Here is a 21,419-nt window from a genome sequence, read left to right on the forward strand (position 1 = left end):
ATAACTTTGGAGCCCATCACAAAGTAAAAGCTGTCACACAAAGGGGCTACGAATATGCCTGACTTGCCAAAACCTTCACAAAAATAGTCTACAAAGTTGGATAAAAGCTAGCTCTGGGGCTGAGCCCATTGTGAACCTCACTCAAACCTTACCTGGTCAAGGAAGCTCCAGGAACCAGGCACTTCAAAGAAATATGGAATGAATCTCTGATCCCTTTTTAGGAGGCTATCTCCCTTTCCTAATTTTACAGGCGGTGTCAATCACCTATTGGACATTTTTATGGGTCTTGTGACTGTATTTGGGTTATTGCTATTACATTCAATATATTGTATATGTTGGTATATGTTGGGTCCCCTGTGCTAATTCATGAGGGGCCCAAGAGGAGTCAGCCATCCATTCCATTTACTCTTTAGACTCTTCTTAGAGATGTGCTCTGGAGGAGTGATGTGAGGAATCACTGCCATGTCCATTCACACGCCTATTCAACAGAGTTTACGAGGAAAAAAGCACCAACTTTTCCTTTTGCCTGTGCCCATTGAATCCTTAAAATCATGCTGGCAAGATCTCATTTGCAAGTAAAAGGATGTTGCTCTTTGACTGGGAGCATTATCAAGAGGGTTGTATGGACACATTTGTCATTAGCTATACTTAGTCCACCATTTCAGTTGAGAGGACGGTTCATTCGTCTTTATAATTTAATCAAGCCCTTTTTTCTGGCATTATCCGCATGTGAAAATTAGGGATAAGATAATTCTTCATGCATGTTCAGCCCTTGGCTGCACACGTTTCCTCCATCTCTGGCCATATCACAGTCACAGTGCTCTGCAGCTGCAGCTCAGCCGCAGATATGTATGGACCATGACAAATGTAAAGATTCAGAATGGCACTGCCTTTCCTGGCTATGGGCATGAAAGGAAGAAACCAAGGGGAAAGCCACAAGAGCAACACAAGTAGGAGATGAACTTCAATTGTGGCCATTTAAACAAAATAATTCTAGAAAGGAAGTACATATTTCACACCCGATGAAAGGCTAAAACAACTGCTGTAATGTACTACTAATAGAGCGAGCAAATACAACACATCCTGGATTTGCAGTGAATTTCATACGTCAGACTACTAGAAGATAAAGAGCCATAAAAAGAAGATTCACTGGAAAGGCAAAGCCCTTCTTAGCCAACAATATTTGTGGTGACTATCTTGGAACAGTTTGTTCCCGCTATCTCTATTAGGAACCACATCACCGAAATTCATCTGGCTAGAAAAGTATATCACACAAGAGTTGGGATCTGTGAAACCAAATTAATTATTTAAAAATTGAAGAAGGTGGACATCAAATCTATGTTGACCACTGCACATTTTGCTTAGACCCCCTGGATTGACAGTTTGTCTCTTAAAGAAGACCTTCATCGCCAAAAATCACTCCTTCCTTATGTTACCTGCCCTAACATATTTTATGTAAATATCATAATTGTACCACCTTCACCGGACAAGTATTCCCGTTGTACAGTGTATGCTATAAGGAGATACAAAACACTCGTCGAGTTTGCCTTGAAAAGTTTCTTTATTCGGGGCTCCCAGTATTGGCAAATATACCTTCAAAGCATTAGGAATTCTAACTACTCTGTTCATGATACAGCATTCCCTTTGTCTATTTTTAGATAATTGCACCTCCCCTGTGATAGTTGTATTCCCTTGGCAATCAAAGAAAATCGTCCCATTCCAAGATGGCTGCCACATTAGCATTTTCATCATGTTTTTCATTCTAAATTGAAAACATGGTTAAATCCACTTATTGGTTCTTCTACATTACCCATAATCATTTACAGTTGACAGTGCTCCCATGATCATGCAACATTCCAAGCTACTCCCGCCTCCCAGCCATTTACCCCACAAACACAGCATCTAGGTTGGAAATGCTTGCAATTGTTGATCTATGGACTTTTTGGGATGCTGGAAAAATATTGAAGGATATATACATGACTGTCCTTTTCAAGAGGAAAAGAACTGAGGGTGGTAGAAACTCAAAATGTATGGTGTCCATGGACGAAAAAAAACAGCAAGGCCTGTACTGTGTGAGAAGTGGTGGTGAAGTGGTGTGGATTCATGCAATAGTGGGGTGTCGAAAATAAAAACCATCAGGCGTGACGGAGAAAACGTGTTTCGGGATAAAAGAACGTTTGAAAATGTGTGCCTTATTGTTGCAGGTATTTGGAAGGTCCAGACTCCAGGGGGTAGAGGGCAACTGCGGAACGGGAAGGGTGCATTTAGAAGGAAGGTTAGGTGTGTCAAACCAGTGTGGACATCAGACGAATGAGGTGTTGGGCCCCGACACTGGCTGGAACACTGTTTACCTCCAAAACATTAATGCAGTTTTGGATCTTCAGTTCACATTTTCAGGATGTGGTTAGCTCAGCGTCAACGTGCTTGCCTTGGAAGCAAGAAGACACAGATCCACACAGGTTCGATCCCCGGGTCCGTGCTTACAAACCTCTGGGTATTAAGCGTGTTATAAATAACCTATCATATCATATCATACTCTTCAGAGGGAGTGATGCAACGTTCTCAGGTGGGAGGCTCAGGGGTCAGGAGAGTTGAAACCTCCTCTCATGTTAATAACAGGGGGTTCATCCTTTGAATCACTAAACTCTTCCCAGCACATAGAACAGTTGCAATAATCACCAATACGGGAGCCAAACCAGTAGAACGAGTATCACCTACAAACGATGTGGCCATGGTGATGTCTCACGGGTGAGACTTGCTCTAGGTAAGTCAAAATGACTTCCACTAAATGGCCTTCACCACTGATGAGGCATTCTTTTGAATGACAATCCCTCTTCACAGGAAGCATTGTCCTCCAGTGAGTGAGAATCAATGAGACAGTGATCCAAAGAGAGGGATTCACAATAAGCACATTGGATTATCTTTCAACGAGTACAGCAGCCTTCCACCAAGTAATAGCCACATCTAATGCAAGACTGATTCCCAGGGAATGAGACCTGCACCTAAAAAATTCAGATTCACCTCTAAAACCTTGACAGCTTGCCCTGTGGCAATTTATTTTTTTAAGTGTCTAATTGCATGAATTACTCTCTTTGTCGTCATGGCAGCTGAAAAGTTTGAGTGCGCACTGTCAAGGCTGGCAATCTGGCATCCATGATATTGAGGGTAGATGTTTGTTGTCACTCCTAATTAATCCTAATTAAAATGATATTGGTTAGCAATCCTCGAAAGTATTCCAAGAATGTTGCGACAAGTGGATTGTTTTGTTGTTGTTATTATTTGTCTCAGTTGGTATTAACTATTTCTCACATAAATCAACTTATTTGCCATAGGTAATTTGGGGAAAAAGGAACACTGTCAGATCTAAAATAGTATACTCTTTCATTTGCTCCTTGGAAGTCTAATTTTTCATGGTTGAATTTGACTGTTCCAACTTTCAATGCTATGGGTGTTAACTAAAGACCCCGTGGAAGAGCTCTGTTTTTCAGCTTTCTCACTTGTGCACAAGTTTGTTCCTAGCATATTTGACTGACAAAAGACAGACACTCCACATTAAAAGACGTGCACCTTACCAGATAACCCCATGTTTACAGGGCATCCCATAGCTTACATTTCAGAAGCCCCTCTTAGGTTAGCTCGATAAACTTTGCCAGGCCCTTCTTTGTCAGGTAACTATGCTTTTACAGGGCTGCTTTGGCATTTATAAGAAAAGAGAGACCCAGGATGAGACTGCACCCAGTTTTACAAAGGTGGTTTAATATATAGAAATGCCCCTTAAAATGACACGTGTTTCGGTCCCTTTATAGACCTTTCTCAAATCAGGGCTAATTAAAGTATATGATCAAAAAGTAAATTCCAACATCAACAAATCACATATTTACATTGAGAGATGCATGTAGTACAATGAAACATATTTTGTTGATAGAAATCATAAGACAAAAACCCAAAAGTAAAAAAGCAAAAGAGCCAGACAAAAATAGGGTGGGGAGTGGGAGGGACAGAGAGGGTCAAGAGATAAGTACAAAAATCTTAGTTATTCAGTGCTTCATATGTGGCCACATTCTTAATTCAGGAATGTATAGTAAATATTTCTGTTTTACCTTGGTTTCTCTAATGCCCCTTAATTAGGTTTAGCAGAGAATATCCGCTCTTCCAATATCGGGTTAGATCCCTTCAAAAAAATAAATGTATCATTTAGCGGTGATACTGCTTCAGTTGCAAGCCTAGTATTCATGTTAGGGTAGGCAGGTTCCACCATCAGCCAATAATTCATTGTTATGGTTACAGTATTGAAATAGTACTTGATGCATGTTTATACACTCGTATTAAGAACCATACTACTGATTTAGTCCATTATTCAAAAATCCAGTGCTCAATGGTAGTTTAAGAGGTTTGTGCTCGCATTCACGTCACCTTAAATCAAGCGTGTGCTGTTCTTTAACGCGCACTCGGGCACGCGGCATTGTGTTACAATACTTGTGCTGCAAATGGACGCCACATTAACTATGCGTCCATTTGCAGCACAACCATACCCGACAGCTGTCGGGACCTTAATTTGGCACCAGGGACCATGTAAATTCGCAAAATATCCTTTATGCTGCTTATACTAGGGGACAGTGCCATCTCGCAATCTATGAATAAGATAATATACACTGTTGTCAGTAGGCGGTTTCACCCCAAGAAAATGACTTTAATTGGTCTTATATTTGCGTTTCTTTGTTATTTGCAATGATATTTAATCGGTAAACTTTAGTAGCATCTAAATGAAACAGAACTGAGATTCGGATATGTTAGGAAGTAAATAGTATGGTAAAACACATTGTTTAAAAATGGCCGCCGTATTACACAGGCAAACACTGGCCCTCACCATGGAAAACGGACTCACTCTCGAGTCTGTTGTCATGGCGACCGAGTCTCAGAATAACAAGGAAGGGGACGCCATCAGATGCCCCTCCGGACATTCGGCTGCATGCGATTAAACGCGAGACAGATAGTTAAAGGTAAGAGACCGTCTCAGAAGAGTGGCGGATTTACTTCTATTGTAACACAATGCTGTGAGCCTGAGTGCGTGTTAAAGAACAGCACACGCTTGATTTAAGGAAGCGTGAATGCGTGCACAAACCTCTTAAACTAGAAGGCGAATATATAAAATGAGTCAATACAAGTCACACGCGAATATTTAGATGCCAACATAGATTTTTGCATGTAATTTTTGGAAACACCATTGAGCACTGGATTTTTGAATAATGGACTAAATCAGTAGTATGGTTCTTAATACGAGTGTATAAACACGCATCAAGTACTATTTCAATACTGTAACCATAACAATGAATTATTGGCTGATGGTGGAACCCGCCTACCCTAACATGAATAATAGGCTTGCAATTGAAGAAGTATCACCGCTAAATGATAAATTTATTTTCTTGAAGGAATCTAACCCGATATTGGAAGAGCGGATATTCTCTGCTAAACCTAATTAAGGGGCATTAGAGAAACCAAGGTAAAACAGAAATATTTACTATACATTCCTGAATTAAGAATGTGGCCACATATGAAGCACTGAATAACTAAGATTTTTGTACTTATCTCTTGACCCTCTCTGTCCCTCCCACTGCCCACCCTATTTTTGTCTGGCTCTTTTGCTTTTTTACTTTTGGGTTTTTGTCTTATGATTTCTATCAACTAAATATGTTTCATTGTATTACATGCATTTCTCAATGTAAATATGTGATTTAACATAATGTTATTGTTGATGTTGGAATTTACTTTTTGATCATGTACTTTAATTAGCCCTGATTTGAGAAAGGTCTATAAAGGGACTGTAACACGTGTCATCTTAAGGGGCATTTCTATATATTAAACCACCTTTGTAAAACTGGGCGCAGTCTCATCCTGGGTCTCTCTTTTCTTATGAATGCTTTCATGTGGTCTTCTCTTGGCCAAACCACAAACCCAGTGAGACGAGACCTTAGGGAAATTTTTGGAAAATAAGCTGACTGAAATACCAAGTTGAATCAACATGTCGCCATGTTAGACCGGACCAACATAGCCAAGAATTGGTGAAATCTTCTTTTGCATTTACCTATCAACCCCACCAGTGACTAACTTTATTTCAAGCAGTTAAGGAAGATGCCAGGATGAATGGCTTGGTTCAAACTTCAACATTTTACGTTGCATGGCATGAAAAATGAGCAATAGCAAACCGAGGACGCTATTTGTGTCAGAAAGGCCAAAGGGGCTAGAACCCTACTTCTGACATGAAACGAGAACGCTATTTGTGTCAGAAAGGCCAAAGGGGCTAGAACCCTACTTCTGACATGAAACGCAATGAACAAAGGAAACTAGTGCGGAATCGAGATTTGGCCTACTAGTCATGGGCGAATCGCTGGAGAAAGGTTCAAATCTAATTGACCTTTCTTATGGAACTCTCACATGCATTTTTAAAATTGCCTGAAAGGAACTCTACACACAGTTGTTTACATGTTCCATAGAAGATCACAGAGTAGGGAGAGGCCTAATTGTTTTCTACAGAACAACAGACTGCACAGGGCACTCTGTAGATAAGGCGAACAAGTACAAAATCCTGGGTTTGCAGCAGAAAATTGACGAAAATGTGCAGTGTCCTGTACATTCATGGCGCCATCCCAAGAACGCTTTTCGGAAAAAGCTATTCTGATCGGCATAGATTTGATAACTTCTATTAGAATTAAAAAAGAAGAAAAATAAGGCAAACACTGTTTTCAGTTTTAAATTAGAATAACATTGAACAACATTGTTCTAGGCCATGTGCTGGCCTTTTGCTGTCTATCTGGATGCTGTTCATTTTCAAATCCTTGTTTCCTGATATTCCTTGATTTAAAGCTGAATGGCAAACACCTGACAGGGTTGCCATTTTAATACGCAATTGCCTTTCGTAAGAACAATACCATCTTCACTTACTTTTAAAAGAAAGGAATGCAGTCACTTTATTTATGAAGACAGTACCAGTGTTTGCCTATAGGATTGTTGTGAGATTAACAGGATAAGAAAACTATCTTTCTGTGATAACTCGAAGAGTTTAACATTTTAATTTTACAAGCCACAAACGTTTCGGTAAACATTTTTTCAAATGTGTTGAGATGTTCCTGGATAAATATGTAGGACTGTGCTTAGTTTCCCAGATGCAAATGTAAGGTAGATAAAGCTTCCAAACCGTGCTTCAGTGGACCATCAAGTAACAAAGATTCAACCCACTCAGTTCTTTTCCATCTAAGCAGCATTACCTGGTCCAGAGTTTCTAATGGGGTGTCTGCCATCATTAAAGGCCATAACCTTGCAACATGTTTCTGCCAGTAGTCTTCATAATTGGAAAGAAAAGGGAATTGCCCTGCCTGTATTCTGAACCCTGCACCCATCAGCTGTCAATGCGTAACCAACCATATGGGGCTGGAAAGGAGTTTAAAGTCACTGGACTGTGTTTTGTCCTGAATCCATTCTGGGTATTGATTGGGCTATTCAGCACTTTTCGGCTGCCTTCATTGAGGCTGATTATATTCCCGCTGGAGCCCTACCCCACCACTTGCTTTGGGCCCAGCCGTGCCTGTATTAGTGGCTGAAGAGAGCCCCAAGATCTCAGGTCCCCAGAAGGGAAGCACAGGGTCCAGGACACTGCATTGTTTCAAGTTGGGAGACAAAGGATGCTTATCTCCTGCAGTGGAAACTGCTTGATCTTTCTTGTGTGCCCTACCATGCCAGTCCAGGTATCTCAAGAATACAGGTTGACTGGCAGCATTTAGATCCTCTGAACCTGCAAACTGACAAAGCTGCAGAGAAACTCTACTATGCACTGAGAGTGTGGTACCAAACGTCATTCTGTTGCTGGGTGCACACTCAACAGAGAGGACCTATGATGGTGAAATTACCTCCACATTGTTAGAGACTTGCTGGTGCAATTGCCCCACTCACTATTCTCCCCACCTAAGCAGGGATTACTGTGTCTAATGTGTTTTACTGGTTAACCCAAAGAAATGTGGAAAGGAACTGAGCCCAGCAAATATAGTTTATGTTCCTTATGCTGTTACCCATTTCCTAAGACCTGCCTATTCTGTGTGTGTTTTGAAGTCAGTAGTTAGTTTGAAATAACATGGATACGTATTATGATAATATCTTTAGCATACAAAATGGTTCCTTTGTCGGAGGATGAATGTTGTTGAAGTTGTTTTGTACCCTAATCACCCCATCACCTCTTTAAGGTTTTCAGCCTTGGGTAAGCCATACTGTAGGTAATCCAGCTGCCTCAAAGAAACCTGATTTGGCAATTGAAATGTAATTAATAGGGTTGTACCCTATGGAATTGACGCCAAGTCATAACTGGTGCTTTAATCGAACACCTTTGGGTGTTCCAGAAACATAATGCTCAATACAATCCTTGCATTTATTTTATAGGTCCTATCGGGCCTTTTGTTTGTAAATATTTTGTCGGAAAGGAATTGCTTGTGATCAAATGAGATAACACTTTTTAATTTAAAATGGGTTGAATATACAAAATGTTTACAAAGTTTTCAAAATTATTTTTGTTGACAAGGGAGAGAAACACAATCTTGAAGGGTATAGTGTCTAAGATTTTTGACAGGCGCCTTGCCACAAATATGCTAGAACTGGAGTTAGAAGAGTTTTTTTTTGTTATCCTGTCCCAAAACATTTTTGGGGAAATAGTGGCTAATTTTTAAGTTACACATTTTCAATCTAAAAGTTTACACGAAAAGCAGTAAGTATGGTAAAGTCCAATTGATTTAGCAAGTCCTTTAAAGCAAAATGGATGTCAAGAAAAAGTGCCCATTCTTCCACCTACAACACCCAAAGTACATTATTGGACTCAGCACCTTCTAATAAAGGTATATATATATATTTTTATTTATTTACTTGACTCAACTGACTGACTCAACTAACTCAACTGTTTACAAAAATGTTTGAAAGTTAAGGAAAAAGGAGCTTCATCTTTTTTTCCTTTTTCTCTGAAATAAAATGAGTCATTAATTAATTAATAACCATGTAGATTCCTTCACTTTCTTTCATTTCCTTGCACATATTTTCTGGATCAGTTGTCTTGGTAGCTGGTGGCATTTTACTTGTTTTGCTTCAAATATGCTTATTTTCAGGCCTTCCAGCCACCTCCAGGTCAATGTTCTGCAAAAATTGAGCTACGGCTATTACAAATTTTGTGCTGTTGCCGCACATTAAACTGCTCCACCAAAGATCCTCGTCGAAGAACACGCAGTCCCTGAAAAGGTGTCCCATGTGTGTACTTCTTTGCTTAGAAGTACCCAAACAAGACAGGAGCAAATTTCTTATAGTTTCCACTTTGTCCTTGGTGTCACAATATCGACAGATGTTGTTGCTTGAGATTCTTCTTACCGCTAAGGTCTCGTTGGTTTTCAATACGTTTTCAATAAGTTTAAGCGTGCTCTTAAAAAGGTTGCACACAATTTCTTATTGGGCGATTTTAAAGGTATATTCAAATACACTAGACACCCAGCCATTCTTTAAAGTAGAACATCTTCTGGAAAATTCAGGGTATCATAAATATACTGATTTTGCCGATTTATCTTAAATTTGTTTTGCAACTTTAATTCGCATCCAAAATAGTGAGCACAAAGGAAACTTGGGTCACTGATAATGACAAAGCCATATATTTTCTGGGCTTTGACCAGAGCAGAAGGAGAGCAAAGACAAGTTTCACAACTGTCAGCATAGAGATAAGGCTGGACAGGGCAAACTAGATGGGTCAGTGATGAAGTTCCAATCCCCCACGGTGATGTCATTTGTTCATTTTAAATGAAAATGAAGAGGGCTCGGGAGGGTTTGGGTGATGGGGTAATACGTATTCGACACATTTTCAACCATTGTGTATAGACATATTAAAAAATAATAATAATAACGCAAGCATTTTCTTACCAAAATCATAAAAACAAGGAAAATTAAATCAACTGAAGAGTGAGAGAAGAGTCAAAGAAAGCCCTTCAGAGTGGAAGAGTTTCTTTTGTTAGAAAAACTGCTTTTACTTTTCTTTGTGAGTCTTTGGCTCTCAGTCCATTGGGGGAGCCTGATCCTCAAAGGAAACCCTAGTGGACTCCCTGAAGTCTGGGTGTCTCAAATCCAGGAGAAATTTGGTGGGAGTTAGAATGTGGGTAGAACCTGTGAGAGAACAGAGGCGGGCTGACGTCTTTCAAAAGAACACACATCAGGAGCTAGCATGCCGCTTGCCAAACGGAAACAAGTAATCGACAACATGATAGGGCACAGGCAGCACGGAGCCGGAGCGGGGTACACAGGGGCAAGTAATGAGATGCAGAAGGAGCACAACTAGGAGACAAGACGGCAACAGAGCGAGACAAGGTGGCCACGCATGATAGAAAGACAATGCAGAGAGGTGCAGGCACAAATACACACAGTATAACATGAATTGACAGTTGTACATGTACATATGGTACATATGTACAGGCAGCTTGGCATTTCATGGAAACCCTTAGACCTAAATGGTAAAATGTTTTATTCAGATGACTTAAGAGCTATATACCTCGTTCATCTCATCCACAGCACCTATAATTAGTTCAGCAGCTGAGGCTAGTTGAATGTGTCAAACACGAATTGAAACTTGGAGTCCTTGTTGAACCACTGTGTTTGTATATTGTACTGATCAGATTTTCCTACAGAAAAACTGGAAATCCCTAAATGGGAATATATTAGCCAGTTGATTGCATGGGGTACCTTTTCTCATTAATCGAGGCGACTCAGCACACATTTTTCCTTGAAGTGGCACTGCTACTAGGCATGGAAAATGAACACTGGCCCACAGTAGGAAAGCTGCTGGCCATGCAGTGGGAAAGTTGCTAGACATGCCCACTCATTAAAGAAGCTAGACCTCACAGATACAAAATCAACGAGGTCCTTCAGTGAGAAGGCTGGTGTGTCTTCCACTTCACACTGCAAGGTATTGCTATGGGGTGAAAGCTGCTGCACCGCACTATGAGAGCTCTGGTGTATTAGCACTAGGGCAAACATTGCACTGGTGCAGAAATGCATCTTTATTGCACAAGGGAAATGTTTGCCCTGGTGCTTATAACATGCCAGACTGATCCTTTCATGGTGTCATGGATTTCTAATATGTCCCAGTGTTTTTAGAAATAGGGCAAGGTTTGCCCCAGTGCTAATAACGTGCAACTTTGCACTTGCACCGGTGCAAAGGTTCTATAATCTGGTCCATGGTTGGCCTTTTGCCTCACAGTTAAATCTGCAAAGCAACAGCAATCTGATGCATGTAGCAGTGGGAAGCGTGCTATGCCGGCCGCTGTACAGTAAAAGTGGTGAGAAAAGTGGTGGGAAAAACTGGCAACATCAGCCAACGAGAAAGCTGCTTGACATAGCCCTTCAGAGGGAAAGCTGCTTGACATAGCCCTTCAGAGGGAAAGCTGCTTGACATAGCACTTCAGAGGGAAAGCTGCTTCTACCCCTGGAAGGAAAACGACACTGTCTCCTGCAGTAGAAGCGACTGCTGCTACTTATGGGGGAAATGTAAATCAGCCTTGTAATTCAGGTGGAAAGCAATTTGGCCTGGAAAAGTTACCTGATCTTTTGAAGCTTGTGGATGGGATTCTATTCTATGTACTGGCCTCATACAAGGACCTTGCGTATGTAGGTCTGATTTGAAATTCTGCAATAATTAACCAAACTTTAGGTTGGTATCAACTGATAGCAATGTTCCTCTGTGTTACATGATTCAATTAAAGAGGTGCCACACTAAGCATCCAAGTGGTGAGCATAGAATTGCAAAACAAAATGATAGCATATGTGTTTCGTGCAGACGGGCCTTCATCAGGCACATAGCCCCATTTCTCTGTGACTCTGATGTAATAATGTCTGTGACAAATATGTTGACCATAATGTTAATGTTAATGTTAAAGGATATTTGTACCGCACACTATCACCACCGGAGTGGTCCCCAGGCGTTCTGGCAGATCTGAAAAGGGAACAGGGGGTGAGTTAGTGGGAATGAGCGGGAAAAATGCAAGAGAGCAGTGATGTGCTTTTGGCAGCCTCAACACGGTTCACACCGTTCGCTGGGCTTGGGGTGCTTTTCATTTGGTAGCCGTTGTGTGCTGTTGTGCGAGTGTATATGTGGTTTGTTTTGTTGTTGCGGTGTAGTGAAGTTTGTGCGGTTTGTTGCGTTATAGGGATGTGGTTGTGTTTGTTTGGAGTTTAGAGGTGTATGCAGAGGGGTGAAATTGTTAGAGGGTTGGTTATTGGCATTGTTGCTTAGAAGTGATGTGCTAGATTTCCATGTTACGGCACATGCTAGCATTCACGGTTCTATCTAAGTGCGGCATATGCTGATATTCACAATTCCATCTAGGTGTGGTGCTTGATAACCTTCATGATCCGGTCTAGATGTGACTCAGGCTAATGTTCAGGGTATAATATGATTCAAAGGCATAATGTGGTTATGTGAACAAATCTATGCTCTGCGCTTGCGCGCTGAGTGCGTCTCTTCTTGAACTCTATAAACAAATGTGTTGCTACTGACTGTTGGCTGTCAAGGGGGCCTGTAGCAGAAATATGCATCGCCATAGCTACCACAGAATCGGAGTGTCCACAGCAGCTGCTTTTGTTTTCTACATAAGTTGATCACACCTCTGATTCATACTTTCTCAGCAGCCATACTGGACCAGTGTCTTCTCTCCTCCGTGATTGTCTAGAGCACATTAAAGGGGTCAGAGTTTCTTGAGCCAACAGTGCACCACAGAAGTCGGCCAGCTTTTTGCAAATTACCGTAGCCTGGCAAGGAGAAAGTGAATGCAGATTTGTAACAGGTGGGGAGTGGCCACGCTACTGTTAGGAGTAGAGAAAGATGCAAAGGGCACAAACGAAAAAAAAGGGGCAAAACCTGGGCCTGTTTCAGAGAGGCATCCTTATTGCCAGAAAAGGGGGAACAGCTCAAGTAGCATCATGAATGAGATCTAATACTAAAACAGCATCAAATCCCTGCATAGGAATTTGAACATCTGCAAAAGAGGCCAGAAAAGTGGAGTTACTGATTTGCAGCGAGATAATGGCCCGCTGCAGCTAAGCCCCATTGGCTTCTTGTGCAGTCTTTCCCACAGGCCTGGTCCTACGCACCGGGAAGATATGTAAGGTTTCCCACAGCTTCCTCTTGCAATCTCTGTGCTTCCAAGAGTCTCCTGTCAATATAATCATCAGTGATACTGTCCCTCTTACGCATGGTAGGGCACAATGTAGGAGCCTCCAAGGGTTACAATTGTGCCCTAGATATGTGAAGCTTTGTAGCCCTTATCCCTATGTTTTATCTCCTTCAGTGCGATTTTCATTGTAATATTATCACACTTCTTGGTGAACTTTCATCAGGCCTCAGGTTTGTGTGGCATCACTTCCAGTCAGCTGATGAAAGGGTGGTCAAGGGGCATGTGAAGTCACCTCCTTACCACTATGATATGTGGGGAAACCATGCCAGTGTTCCTTCTCTTCTATAACCCCTCAGGTAATCCTATCAAGATTGGTGTCCTGGACTTTAATAGAAGGTTTTCATCTCCTCTATCACTGGTCCTGGTCAATGATCTCAAACAGTTCGATCGATTCTCAATCACTTCCCGCATCAGCGGCCTTATACAATCCAATGCAGTGCCACCCCCGCACACAAATAGCAATGTGATCATATTCACTCAACATATCCATGGAGTCTCATTCACTCCTAACTTAAAGGTCACGCTCTTACAATTCGAGAGAGTCTCACACAACTTCTCATCAAAACACTCCCCTCTGACAATTATTATATGGGTTGGTTCTCATAGCTGAACTTGTGTACACTTCAACACAACCTCAATGATTCCCACGCCACTGGACCACTGCACGTAATAGAATAATATTAGGCATTCTTCTTGCCTAGCCCCATCCTCTTTGCACAAAGTCTCACTCTTTCCAATATTGCTTTGCTGTTCCAGTCACTCCCCACCAAATTGGTCTCACACTTCCAAACACTGTGTTTCCAGAACCAGTGTCTCAATCCTCAAGTCAATTGCAGACGGTCTGCTTCAAACCATGATTTTGACATTGGCCAGTAAGAAAAACGTCTTCTTCACCTCCGACCCAGAGATTTTTAGCACGGAGGGAATGCCCAGAAGTACCAAGCTGTCTGTCATGAAACGTTAGGGTTAAACTCAATGCAATATCCATGCAAGCACCACAGTCAGCAACGACACACATTAAATCTAGACAGGGGTGATGGGTACCACCTGCAGGATCTTAGAGTTCACAAATAAAATGCAGCTGAGTCGTTGAGCAAGGGGGAGGGATGTAGTCCCGTGAAATCCAGTCAGCAGGTGCAACTCCAGAACGTGTATGGGTATTGTGCAATTAAGCTAAATCGCATGGCTATTCCTGTATTATACAGGCTGATCAACAGCACTAGGCAGTTGATAGAATGGCAAGTCCAGGCTTAAAATCTGTGTGACATGGGTAAAAGTAGGTGAGCCCTTGTTAATGAAAAGCAAGGATAGGCATAGTAAAGGGCACCTGCAGTGTGTACTATTGTCAGGCAAAGAACGACTCAGTCCCTGTGTGTTTATGATCAGTAAGATGACTAGGCGTACAAGCAAAAATAATTGTGAGCCACCCCATTATATATTTGGATGGGAAAGTTATAAACTCTGAGACTTGCTACTTCTTGGGAGAGTAAGGAAACAAATAGTTCCCACTATACCCTTTAAGCAAACATGATGGTGGTTCTAATGAATGGAACTGGTTTGTAGGTCTTAGCAGACCACATTCACATGTTTAATGCAAGGGACTTGTGAAGAAGCCCCTTTGTCTGCTAAAGCATCACACAAAAGTAAGACGAATGTGTGTGCCGGATCTGCTAGGGTGACTGTATTAGGCATCCCTGTCGCCCGATGGATGACGAGGCCAGGCAGCTGTTGGTGCATCCTCTTCCTTTGCTGTGTCCTGGCATTGATTGGCCCCTTATTCTCTCATAGGTTCTGTCCTTGTATGAAGGCAGAAATAAATACATTGCTCATGGAATAGCAAATATGGCCATTTTGATTGCTCCTCTTTACTAGTTGTGAAGGGCAAATAGTGAGAAGGGGATATTGGTGTTAATTTATGTCTCTTTTCCACCAATAAATCCCAACCTTACACCTTCATCCTGCCTGTGCACCTGTGGACTGGATTTCAGAACTGCGGCATACAGTAGCCGGTACAACAGACATCAAGCTTGGGATGTGATGGGAGACTGTGTACTTACCTATGAGAACTTCCCACTTGCCACTGGCTTGTGTCACCTCATAGGCACAGCGCATCTCACTCATGCTCACGCCTCCCAGGATGAAGATAATGAGACGTGGGCCGGCCCTGTACTCACCCGGACCCTTGTTCTTGTGCCAGTGTCCATAGCGAGCACTAAAAAGGAAGTTGGTGAACAGATTTAGGTTCCAAATATCAGTGCCAGGTAAAAAAACAATTTCCCTTTGACGCTGGGACTCACCATACAATACATCTGTGGCATTTAATGTTCTCCATTTGTGGTGGCTGATACTTTCATTCAGGCCAAAACAGAGGAACGAGACAGACTTTCCCCAGACTATTCCGTAAAGCCCAATCATCAAAAACTCACGATTTGGAGGAACTGCTATAGTGCAGGGTATGTATCATTACAAGGGACAACAGCAGGTCTTTGCAGGGCATCCTTATATTATGTGAACTTTCAGTGTTATTTGAAATATTTAATAATCAGTATTAGTGGTGAAAATAAGTCAACTATAGTTAACCTCCTCAGGATGTAGTAGTTGGTCATGAGATACCATGTTTTATTTATCCAGAAGGTCATAATGGGTCTTTTTATACATAATATTTCAAGAGGAGCCATATTGCATCCATATGGCCATGAGTGACATTATGCTATATGTACGATAATGGGCCACCGTTAACATTGTTCTAGCAATGTAGGAATTAAATGCACATGTGCAATGTAGTCATGAGTGACCATGTTCTGGTTAACTGAATACCTTTGTAATGGATGTGGTCATAGCCATGTATGATATTTTATGTGCATTTCATGAGAACATGTGTAGGTTTGGCTATAGGTGACCGTGCTCTAATTAAAAGGTCAAATGCTATAATTTTCCATCTAAGTGGTCCCGAGTGACCACAACCTACCTAAGTGGCATTGAATGAGCATTGTCCATCTTGATTGTCATTAGCGGCAATGCTCTGTCTATGTGGTCATGCGTAATAGGGCCTTATTATGAGTGTGGTGGTCTGGAAACAAGGGTGTCGGTAAGCTTACATGCACCTTTGCTTCTGGCCCGCCACACTCTGAGTCTGCCTGCCAGGGCCACTGCGACCGACAGATCTGACCCTGCCGGGTGCAGTGGCCCCAGTAGGCAGACTCATCACGGAAGCACTGGCACCGTTACTAGCTATAGGACTCCATGGGAATGGGTGCTAACACATTTTTTCGGCACCCAGCTTCCCGGTCTGCCGGAACTGTAATGTCCCGGTTGCACTGGAAAGCTAGCTGCCTGGAAATGGTGTTACCGTGGACCGGCGGTTTACCACCGACCTTGTAATGAGGCACATGGTGTCTGTACTTGTACCTTATTCAATGTGTACCATAAAACACCCAGAGATAATAGTTGTTAGTATGGAATCCTGTAGGCCAATCAGACAAAGTAATGCACCTCATGTGTTCCCTGCCAATGAGAGCTGTATGCAATCTTCCTTGGTGTGCTTCTGACGATGGCAGAGTACTGATCTGATTAGGGCATGGGTGAGGGTGTTTGCTTCCAAGAAGAGAGATTTAAGGCTTCACAGGTTGAGGACAAAAGAAATATCTATACAGATTTTGTTATCTGTAAGGTCTTTTGCTGCTTCTTTTTTATTGGAGCCTATACACAATTTTATAGGACTTTATCGCAAACTGTTTATAGCAGTGTCACAGCTTCGATGCAAAACCGTTGCCCATGCAAATTGTTGAAAATCAGCACCTTACTTTTTTCATGGAGCACTAAAGAAAAATACACAAATGTGTGGATTTTGGACAGCCATTGAGCGAAAGCTGCAAGGGATTGACCTGATTATGACTGATGTTGTTTGCTCATTTTGCAGGAGGGAGACAGGCAGAATTCACAATTGGTTTTTTACTAAGATGATGAATTGCAGAGTAGCCACAAATCTGTGGATTTGGCGGTGCTGATTTTGCGCCTTTAGAGGAACGAAATTCACCAAGACTAACTGACTCTTAGGGGTCACTCTTTGTGGGTAGCACACAACACCACTTCTTGGATAATGTTGGCAATGGCCATGGAATTCTGTTTGAGTTGCCCATAATGTATGTTTTAATGAATGTTATCACAACCAAAATACTTGCTTTCTTCAAGCACTATACATTTGCACACATCATTCTGTGGCTGCTAGAAGCCAGCATGTGTTGGAATAACAGATAACCTCGCCAGCACTCACCAGGCCACCATACCCACAAACAAGGAACCAGCGAGAATTGAAAAAAGGGGTTGTTTTGACTTGCCAATTGCCAAGTCCTTTCTTGGAGCCCAAGAACCTGAGTGGCATTCCAATAACTATTCAGGTAGTCCACCAGACCAACTTCCTGCTATTCTTACACTGCCTCCTCTCTCTGACAACACCTTCAAACCTAAAATGAATGAACATACTGGGCAGGTTCCTTACTGTGTCTCAGGATATGCAGACCTGTAATGGTTCACACGAGGGTGGCGATGATCCGCAGACTTAGACAGACCATCGTCTCTCCCTACCTGACAGCAGTGGTGCTAAAGGAGGCAGAGGAGCGTGTAGATATGTATGGGTAGTGCTTGGTGTCCAGTTTATCTTCAATAGTGTCCTGCAAAGAAAACAGCAAGATGCAAAATCAGGACATCTCAGAAGGTGAGTGCTGAAAAGAATTGAGTCCACAGAAGAGAATGGGGGGAAGGAGAAGAGCAGGAATGATAGAGGAAAGCGGCAGAAAGTAGAGGCTTCAGCAGCTGCTGTGGGGGAAAAGGAGAGGAGCGGGTAGAGAAGAAACAGCTCCTTCTTAGTGATGATTTATGGAGAAAAGAAGGGAACGTCAAATGGATGAGGAAAGAGAAGAGTGCTAGATCAGTAGAGTATGCATTAAAAGTGACAGAGAGGGAAAGGATAGATAGGGAAAGCTGAAATGCCATGGAAATAAAAAAGTAATGATGTTTGAAGAGGGAAACAGGAATTGGTTGAGGAGCAACATACAACAGACGGTGAACTCTAATGAGGTGGAATTGATGGCAGGAGTAAAGGCAGAGTTGACAAATACCACATATCTGAAGTGATCCATATATTTGGTAATCACATAACCATCATTGTGGTTATATTGAGATGCCTAACATGGTATCAGCATGGCTGCTTGGCCTTTTAGGTAGAATGGTGCTGACGTTACATGTACATTACTTGATATTGTAGAGTAACAACATTTGCTTTTGTTTATTATTCTGCTTATCGCTTCCTAACGAAGGCAGATAGACATAACTTCAGACATGCAAATGGCTGGAAACAAGCCTGTTTTTCAGCTATCCTGTTTATAAGTGAAAAGGAGGCCCCTCACTGCTAGAAAAGGGAGTCCCACTTTGGCATGATTGGTTATGGTTGTTGATACCAAGCTGAGGGCCACAGGAAGGTGCCAATCATACCACAGGGAATATGACAGCCCCAAGGTTCTACTTAAAGGCTCTGGCCTGGCTGACCTCTTTTCTCTCTGATCGACCCTGACAGGTCCAACTTGGGTCCTTCCTATCATCTATCTTCCTCTCTATTTGTGGTGTTCCCCAGGGGTCTAACCTCTCGCCCTGGATTTTCAACCAATACCTGGCAACTCTCACTCACTGCATTGCCATTGCCTAACTGCCATTCAAGATTGGTGTGCCGCCAATAATCTTTGTCTAAATGCCAACAAGACTGAGATCCTCCTCATCAGTACACCTTCTCCATCCTTTCCCCTCACTCTCTGGCCGGCCTCCTTTGGCCCCCTCCTGCCCCTAACTGTGAGGCTAAGAACCTTGGGGTCATCTTTGACTCCACACTTTCCTTCTCCGCTCACATCTTTGACGTCTTTAAAAGTCAAACTTCCTACTGCACCTCCGCAGAGGTATTCTGCCTTTCCTCTCCTTCCCCCAGAAGCTCACTGTCTCCCAAGCTCTGGTTCTCTCTAGATTGGACTACTGTAACAGCCTCTTTCTAAATCTACCTGCCTCCACTCTCCGCCCTTTACAACTAATCCAGAACAGGACTGCAAGACTTGTCCTTGGCCTCAAGCCCTGGGATCGTATCTCTCCAGCTCTGAAATCCCTTCATTGGCTCCCAGTGGCTGCAAGGATTACATTTAAAACCCTTTGTATTGTCCACAAGGCTTTCTGGTGCCTGGGTCCAAAATACCTTCAACTACCCCTCCGTAAATACCTCCCCTCTCAAGCTCTTCGCCCCTCTACCTTCCTCAGGGTCAGTCGCTTTTCAAAGAAACAAGCTGGGGGTAGATCTCTGTCTTCGGCGGGGGCCTCCCTTTGGAGCAGCCTCCCTGCCACTCTGCCATTCTGAAACTTTAGGAGAACCATCTCTGCTTCCGGAAGCACCTCAAGACCTTCCTCTTTGCTTCTGCCTTTGCCCCCCTTCTCCATTGCTGATCTGTTTTCTCTCTTGCATTGTGCATCTGGCCACCCTCTGTCCTCCGGGACCAGGTACCTGCTCACCCTGCCACCCTCCTGCACTGCCTCCGGACCAGCCCTTGCACTGGGGTCTGTATCTGTACCCATACTGTCCCCCACCCGCTTTTCTTATGCACTTATCAGATATACCCTGTCGGCTAAACCCAGCACTTGGCACTTGCTGGCTGCACTACCACCATTTATCGCCTTTATTTATCTATTATTATTTATCTGCTTTCTCCTCTGTTCCGCACTTTCCACTTCTCCCCCCTTCCATGCACTTTTCCCCTTTTCCCTTACCCATGTATTTGCGCGTTCTCAATGTCACTGGGCCAAGTAAGATCGTTGTTTTTGTTCTTCCCTGTTCCTCTCACTTGCCTTGTCGCGATCTGAAACACTTGTGTACGAGCGCGATATAAATAAAATATCAATTCAATTCATAGGCATAGCTAGAGAAGGACTTTTTTGTCCTGGTACAAATGTTTTGTCCCATTGGAAGTTTATACAGGAAATACCAAGGAAGACGCATCTGTCTGTGAATAATCAAGTCACACTTCTGACTTTCTCCAAAAACAAAACATATAGACATATAGAGCAATTTGTGGCTCATGTTTTATGGGAAATTACATTGGAAACCCCACTTTAATCAAGAGATTGCAAAACTTTGCAGAGTTTGGTCAGCACTGATCATCTTCAAACTGCTAGGAGTGGCTGGAATCATGCCAGCTCGCTCAAACCAACTGACCATTACTGACGTCACATAATGAGGGAGGCAAACCTATCGCTTTGTCCATTTTTTGTAAACGTTGGAAGGACCTACCTGTTTTTCAGAAAAAATAACACCGTTTTTGAAAACATCTATTTACTGTGCTGCCCATGCTAAAAGAGGTAGCTATGAGTTTGTAAAAACACTTGGCGACTGCAAGCGTAACTAAATGTCCTTCCCTACTCATCCATGTTCCATGCTCATTCATGAAGCACTCATTTACATCTTTGTACATGAAAATGAAATTGCCACTATCCGACTCAAGAAAAAACCTTGAGCAAACAGTGGCAGTTTATTCGAGGAAGGTACCTTCAGCTCATCTACCCCAACCTTATCCACTTCTCCCACCCAACCCCAAACCCACTCCTCCTCAGGTCACCAATTCCCAGACCATATTCCTGACCATGCATATCTCTGCCCACTAATTCTATTTACCACACCTCCTGCTCTTACCCTTTTAACTGGTATCCACTTCATGCCTACTGTCTTCACCTGAACAAGACCTTCTCCTCCCCCCTCACCTCCATGATGTCCTTCACAACAGGTGTCCATCGTGAGAGCTGATAAGTTTGTTCACTGATGCGTTCCTTGCGATCCGGTTTACTCCTACGACGGAGGGTGGACTGGAAACAAAAAAGGGACACATGGCGATGTAAACTCCATCCACGTAGAAATATCCTCAAGAACTGTGGCAATCATAAAATATGCCAGCATATCCAAACTCAGATCTGGGTTAGCACACGGACATACAATGTTCTCGCTCCATTGTAACCTCTTGTTCCATCTTATCTCTTACAGCAAGTGCTACTTTCTCAATCCATTCAAATGTCTCTTGCCATCTAACTTTCCTCCCTTCTACCATTATCCATTTCTTTAACATTTCCCCTTCTAAACACTGCCTCCTAAACATATCCCCATGC

General features: G+C 42.6%; 1 protein-coding gene across 2 annotated transcripts in view; it reads right to left on the reverse strand.

The window, feature by feature from the left end:
• Nucleotides 1–21,419, reverse strand: part of STXBP1 (syntaxin binding protein 1) — a 229,372-nt gene that overhangs the window by 6,695 nt on the left and 201,258 nt on the right. Inside the window, exons 16-19 of one of the 2 annotated variants that reach the window (XM_069609688.1) lie at nucleotides 21,021–21,122; nucleotides 17,820–17,905; nucleotides 15,293–15,447; nucleotides 10,041–10,173 (exon numbers count right to left, since the gene is read on the reverse strand). In XM_069609688.1, the coding sequence (XP_069465789.1) occupies nucleotides 10,064–10,173; nucleotides 15,293–15,447; nucleotides 17,820–17,905; nucleotides 21,021–21,122 (453 nt within the window). In that variant the 3' untranslated portion in view covers nucleotides 10,041–10,063. The remainder of the gene's footprint in view (nucleotides 1–10,040; nucleotides 10,174–15,292; nucleotides 15,448–17,819; nucleotides 17,906–21,020; nucleotides 21,123–21,419) is intronic. The other variant, XM_069609689.1, reaches the window with a different exon arrangement.

This window comes from Ambystoma mexicanum, chromosome 8, assembly GCF_040938575.1.
Source record: "Ambystoma mexicanum isolate Mex_15411 chromosome 8, UKY_AmexF1_1, whole genome shotgun sequence".
In the NCBI taxonomy this organism is placed as follows: Eukaryota; Metazoa; Chordata; class Amphibia; order Caudata; family Ambystomatidae; genus Ambystoma; species Ambystoma mexicanum.